Source organism: Notothenia rossii, assembly GCF_949606895.1.
Source record: "Notothenia rossii genome assembly, chromosome: 6".
NCBI classification, from domain to species: domain Eukaryota; kingdom Metazoa; phylum Chordata; class Actinopteri; order Perciformes; family Nototheniidae; genus Notothenia; species Notothenia rossii.
In genome coordinates this window covers 49331052-49336925 of record NC_136909.1, presented here as the reverse complement: position 1 = coordinate 49336925, position 5874 = coordinate 49331052, and the positions used below count along the sequence as shown (strand labels likewise).

Sequence of the window (5874 nt, the reverse complement as noted above, 5' to 3'; positions counted from 1 at the left end):
AGTTCATTTTCTCTGTCTTCCACTGTTCTTTTTGGAAACTGTTTAAGGAATATAAAGTAAAGGTTCAGTTTGAAATAGACTGTGCTTGGTTCTTCATTCAAAGCTTATATTACACAACAGGGCATGAATGCGGTTTTGCGGTAAGTGAAATTTGAGTACTTATTTATGTGTTAATGATTTTAATCAGCTACGTAATTAATGTTAAGGCTTGGGCTAGCGTGTAAGCGAGTGGTAGCTACATCGGTGCTAGCGATGAAAATAGTAGCCTCCAAGTTAAAATCATAGACTATATTTATAAAGGTTCAACCGAAATAGACAAGTGTTAAGCGTTAAGTGGGATAATACTGTACAACAAACAGCTTCTGTTTGAGCTTGATAAAATAAGGTCATCCTTGTAATTTAGAGAGATTATGTAGGTAGGAACTGTATGCATCGCTAAGATCAGTGCTTGAATTGGAATAAAAAAGGTGCCAGTACTCTAAATCAGCAACAAGTATTTGGCACAAAGTCATAGTATATCCTATAATGCTGGTGGGTTTGTCTCTTTACTGTATATTTTAGAAAGGCTCACTGCACTTAAACAAAATGACTCGGTGCATCTGAGATTAGTGGGGGTGCAGTGGTAAAGTGCTATTTTTATAAGTGGGGAGTGGACCTGACACCCTCTAGTCTAGGGGGGTCCGGGGGCATGCCCCCCCGGGAACATTTTTTTTTTAATATTGAAGTTAGATGCATCAATCTGGTGCACTTTGAGAGCAAAATGAAGAGATATATGGATACCTCGCAACATCCATAATGAAACAACTGTAAACAGATTTACTTTTTCTTTATGGATATAAAAGAAAGTAAAGCTTGACTCCTACTGGCTGGTTAAATGACTCCTCGTCCCTGAGGCCACTACCAGTTTTTTGTGCCATTTTGCTGGATTTATTTGTCAATAGCGTCGCTGCACAAAGTGATAGCCCTCTAGTTTAAATCTACTACCCAAAAAGAAACATATGGAGATGGGTTACTATTTAAAAAAATGTGCAAATCTATTTGGGAACAGTGGGGCCGGGCCTCAAATCCTATAGGGGGGTCCGGGGGCATGCTCCCCCGGTAAGATTTTTTTTTTAAATGTTGGACTTAAATGCATCAATCTGGTGCACTTTGAGGGGGAAATAAAGAGACTACACCCATATGAAACAAAAATGTATACAGTGTTTCCCACAGATCTGAAATATACTTGGGGGGGAAGGTGCCAGGGGGGGGGGCTGCGAGCGGACCGCGGGGCGGGCTTTGTGACGTGCAACACATGTGACAAACAACAAGTTTTAACAACATGTTTATTCATTAACTTTACATTACTGTATGGCAATATTCATTTTGTACAAAGATGGCACTGTTTGTCAGAGCACTTAATCCGTCTGGGTTTGTTGAAGAACAGCTCCAACGCCTGTGTGTATGGGAATGCCTCTGGTGCTGGTCCACTGACTGCTATCCGCATACATGCAGCCAGGTGCTCCCCTTTCAGTCGGTTTCTCATGTCAGTTTTCACCTATAAAACAGACAGTTTGTTTTAAATGAACTATACAGAATGACATGCAACAGGGAATGACACTTACCCTGTTCATCGTAGAAAAATCCCTCTCGCAGTTTACACTGGAGACAGGGATGACCAACCCCGCTGAAGAGAGAAGGCTGAGGTTTGGGTATATTTCTGCCCATTCGTCCTTCTCACTGGCCAGGAGCTGCATGATCTCAGCTTGTGTCTTGTCCTTCAGAGATTAGCCAAGGCAGGGCAAATGAGTATACAGTATAATTGAAACATTTACAGATGTCAAAACAAGCAATTCTAACCGTCAAGTTCATATTAATTTAAGTATTTACCAACCTTAAATGTTCCTTCAAGAACATGCTGCTTGTAGGAGGTCCACTCTTGGATAACTGTGGCATCCTGCCCTGGGATGAATTTGTTGGCAAGGGTCTGCAACATTGAAATGTTGGTTACATCATTGGAGGTAACTGCCTTTGGACCCAGGACACTGAAGGCCCCCAGCACTTCAATATGCTGGAACCTGCTCTCAATGTTGCTCTCCAGGCTGCAGATGTAAGGTTTGAGGACCTGGAATGATATTATACATTTTTCAGTTCAAGGAAAATAAATATTGGAATGTAAAAGTAAGAAGGGATGTATTTACATCTCTGACAAATCTGGCCCACATATCTTCCCGGGGCCGCTCCAGAATTCCGTGTCCCCTCCTGATCCTCTCCTCCTCTCCGGCAATGCTAAACGCCCCAAGTCCACCTGGGTTGTCCAAGTCTTGGTGTAGGCGAGCAAGGAACGTTCCGGGGAGTGGGGTCTCGCCTGCCTCCAGAATTCTCCTCAGAGTAACAAGTGTGACTGGCACCTAAATGTGGAAAAAGACAACAATATAATAGGATGGATAATGCAAATAACTGGGAGCATCAAATGCATTTCTTTGTAATCTACCTGCTCCTTTATGTGGAGAAAGTTCACATCAGCTCTCTGAAACACCTTGGACAGCATTGCAATGTGGGGCAGCACATCTGCCTGAAGGTAGAGGGCAGCCACAAAGCGGTATGTGGCACAGAAGGTGTATAGACCTTTGGCCACTGGGCACTTCCTTGTGCTCGCTTCTTCCGCCAGAGCAGCCAGCACAGCTGGAAGGTTCCTCTGGAGGTTTTGAACGGCTAGGTGCTGCGATAGCCACCTTGTATCTTTCACCTCCTAACAACAAGTAGAAACACTGGTTAGTAAAATATATGTAAATAATATGACACCACAATAGTATTCTGAAAATAGGTGAAAACACACCTTGACTTTCAAGTCGTTCAGACCAAGAATGGTAGCGGCAGCACTCAGTGTGGCTGACCTATTTGCACTATTTCGGAAGAATAGGTGCAGTTCCTGCAGGTGGTTCCTGAAGTTTGCCATATACCTGACAGCATTTGAGGCATCTTTGCATGCCAGTGCCAGTCTGTGAGCAGCACACGCTACAGAAACCAGCTTTGGAAAACTGTCTGTGAGCTGCTTTGCCACTCCATTCAGACGGCCTAAGTTTAAGAATTAAATGCAGTGTTGAGGGCGTCATTTTGTTTCCTTTAATAACAGCTGACAATTCAAATTTCACACAATCCATTAGATTTAACAATAAACTCCATACCCGTCATCACTGCTGCACCGTCTGTCCCGAGTCCGTAGAGCCTGTCTACCGGGAGATCCTTCTTCTGTAGTACACTCTTGATGGCAGCAACAATGCTGTCAGCTTTCCCATCTTCCAGAGTTACCAGGTCAAGGAAGTGGTTGAAAACATAACCCTCTTTATCCAGGTGTCTAAAATAAAAATGTATAGGTTTTCACACATATTAATAAATATTAAGTTTAACTAGGCCTTTATTTAAATGCACATCATTCCTTTAAAAAATACCCCACCTAACATGTAAATCCAGCTGGCGGTTTACAGATACATCTGCGGTTTCATCAACCTCTAGGCTGATTGCTTGAGATGACCTTATCTCTTCCAAAATAGGCGACTCTACTATCTCTGCAAGGATCTCCAGCATTTCATCCACTATTCTGTGTGATTGATAATTGTTTCTTTGATCCACCTGAGAAAAAGAGATCATTTAACATTTAGCTGGTTAAAGTTCTTAGTTTCACAAGCATCATTTTGTACTAGGTTTACCTTCAGCTTTTCAAAGTAATCACAACCCAAAAGCTGAGCTAAACTTAAGAGCTTAGGGTAGTTGGTGTGGTGAGCAATCTCGTTCTTTACTAGCCAGTAAAGGCATTTGAGTCCACCTATGACGGCCTCATGCTCCATAATAACTGTGGGCTCAAAAGCCTGCATCACTGAGTAGCCTAGACCAAGGGCAAAGACATAATTCATTATATGAGCCAAACATGGTTGATAGGTTGCATAAATTAGCTTTACATAAAAAAATGATATACCTGATGCAAGTGAGACCTGATGCTTTACACTATATTGATGAGGCTCTGAGGAGATGTGGCGCTCGATATAATCCTTGCGGAAAACAAGAATCCCAACTTCTATGAAAGCCCGTTTTAAGGGTCCTTTCTTTATTGGAGGCTTGTGTTGCCTGCAGATTCGGCAAAACATTCCTTTTTAAAAAGAAAAACGTGTTAATTCTTACAAAAAATAAGTTTTATTACAAATATGAACTTGCAAATGCCATTCATACCATGCTGGGTGAGGTAGAGCCAATTCTTGAACTGTGGCATTTTGAGCCAATCAGGGTTCCATCCTGAGTGGCGATGCTTGGAATCTGAAAATAATGCATTGTTATTACTGCATTTAAATGGAAGAGTTCTCCTTGCTATTATACTGTGTCTGTGTCTGTGTCTGTGGTGCTTGGAACTGTGCTGCTTGTTCACCTGCACCTGCTTGTACCACACTGGGACCTGCTGCTGCTTGTATCACACTGGGACCTGCACCTGCTTCTACACTGGGACCTGCTGCTGCTTCTACCACACTGGGACCTGCTGCCTCTCCCTCAGTACTCTGACTAGTTGTGCCAGCATCTTCACTGACCACCGGCTAGAATTGAAAAAAAGCTTGAATCTAGTTTGGTCTCTGCATTGCAACTCACTGTTGACTGCAATTGTATAATTTCAGGTCAAACGAACCGACATATATCATTATTGAGACTTATGCATTTATTATTGCCATTGCAAGCAAAATGCTAACATTGGCTAAGTTACCTGTGGTCTCTCCTCCTCTCCTCGTCTCTCCTCCTCATCCTCACGCCGTATTCTCTTAAAATATTTTTGAATACTCATATCTGAGGAGTAATGCAGGGGAAATTAACAGTCTAACCTTAGCTAAAGTTAATCTGTGTCCTTCTAACTGGCATAGCCCGAAGAGAAAACGAATTATAATCTTTTTTATATTTAATTTAGCACACGTAACTTGCACGCAGCAAAGTTGGCCTGATTACGTTAAATACACTCTTAGTTGCCACTAACTTCAAATAATTCGAATCTCCTACCAAAGTCAGAAAACAACAACACAATAAGGAGAAAATAGTTACTTTACCTTAAGTGTCCGCGTCTTCTAAATTAACGTCGTCTTCTCCGTTTCTCGTTTCCCTCCACGCGATGGCAGCACGAACAGGAGGTGTCGAGCGAGGGATCATACACTAGTTAATCGATCGCAGAGCGAACAGGGGGGGATTATTGTCCCCTAGTTAATCAACCGCAGAGCGAACAGGCACAGGAGGCGTAGAGCGAGGGCTCATTGTCCATTAGTTAATCACTCGCAGATGGCGTCGCTCGCGGACGGATAAAAAAAATTAAAAAAGGTCCGAAATATACTTGGGCGGGCCTTAATATACCTGGGCGGCCCGCCCAAGTATTAACATTGTGTGGGAAACACTGGTATACATTTAAATAATGGCCATAACCAATAACATACAATATCCAATATGAAAAAACATTGAAACTTGTTTATTTATTTGTTTTTGGTTCATTTATAGTTGTGAGTGTGTCTGGGCTCCTGAATCAGCCTCTCCTGTCTCCCTCCTCTCCCCCCTGCTCCTCTTTGAGGCAACAGCAAAGACTAGTTTTAGCTCTCAACAAGTTTATCTTACCTTTTTTCACCTAGTTAACATTTTGTTTGTATTATTCATGCATATTTTACTAATCACTACCCCCTCAAATGGAAATATGTGTTTACATAAATGGTGACCGAACCGTTTGAGACCCACTGAGATAACTTAAACTAAGTTAACTATCTAAAGACTCAGAGAGTAATTTACCTCACCAGAGCTGTAGTTATCAGCCTCTCAGTCTGACAGCAAAGGACTCTCCCTCCACCTTGTTGTTGAAACAGCTCCTTAAATCCGTTAGCG

At 42.3% G+C, this 5874-nt stretch overlaps 1 protein-coding gene across 2 annotated transcripts; it reads right to left on the bottom strand.

Moving 5' to 3' along the window:
• Nucleotides 1–1311: 1311 nt before the first annotated feature.
• LOC307042766 (zinc finger protein 862-like) lies at nt 1312–5653 on the bottom strand. 2 transcript variants are annotated; one of them, XM_079686852.1, is made up of 13 exons: nt 4727–5653; nt 4400–4562; nt 4207–4290; nt 3956–4126; nt 3690–3865; nt 3437–3612; nt 3168–3337; nt 2819–3057; nt 2474–2731; nt 2181–2390; nt 1874–2104; nt 1605–1757; nt 1312–1537 (listed from the first exon to the last, which is right to left on the bottom strand). In XM_079686852.1, the coding sequence occupies exons 1-13, from the start codon at nt 4802–4804 to the stop codon at nt 1361–1363; spliced, it is 2286 nt and encodes a 761-aa protein (XP_079542978.1). In that variant the 5' UTR covers nt 4805–5653; the 3' UTR covers nt 1312–1360. The 2 variants fall into 2 exon arrangements, with proteins under 2 accessions (XP_079542978.1, XP_079542977.1); XM_079686851.1 differs by having other exon boundaries at nt 3690–4126.
• Between the last annotated feature and the right edge of the window lie 221 nt (nt 5654–5874).

What these genes read in the sequence shown, in the direction of transcription:
- LOC307042766 (XM_079686851.1), bottom strand. Translation starts at nt 4,804, where the DNA reads ATGAGTATTCAAAAATATTTTAAGAGAATACGGCGTGAGGATGAGGAG. An exon ending in CAGCTGGATTTACATGTTAG is followed by an intron (nt 3,338 to 3,436) that starts GTGGGGTATTTT and finishes TTTTTATTTTAG; the next exon opens with ACACCTGGATAAAGAGGGTT. An exon ending in TGAACGACTTGAAAGTCAAG is followed by an intron (nt 2,732 to 2,818) that starts GTGTGTTTTCAC and finishes ACTTGTTGTTAG; the next exon opens with GAGGTGAAAGATACAAGGTG.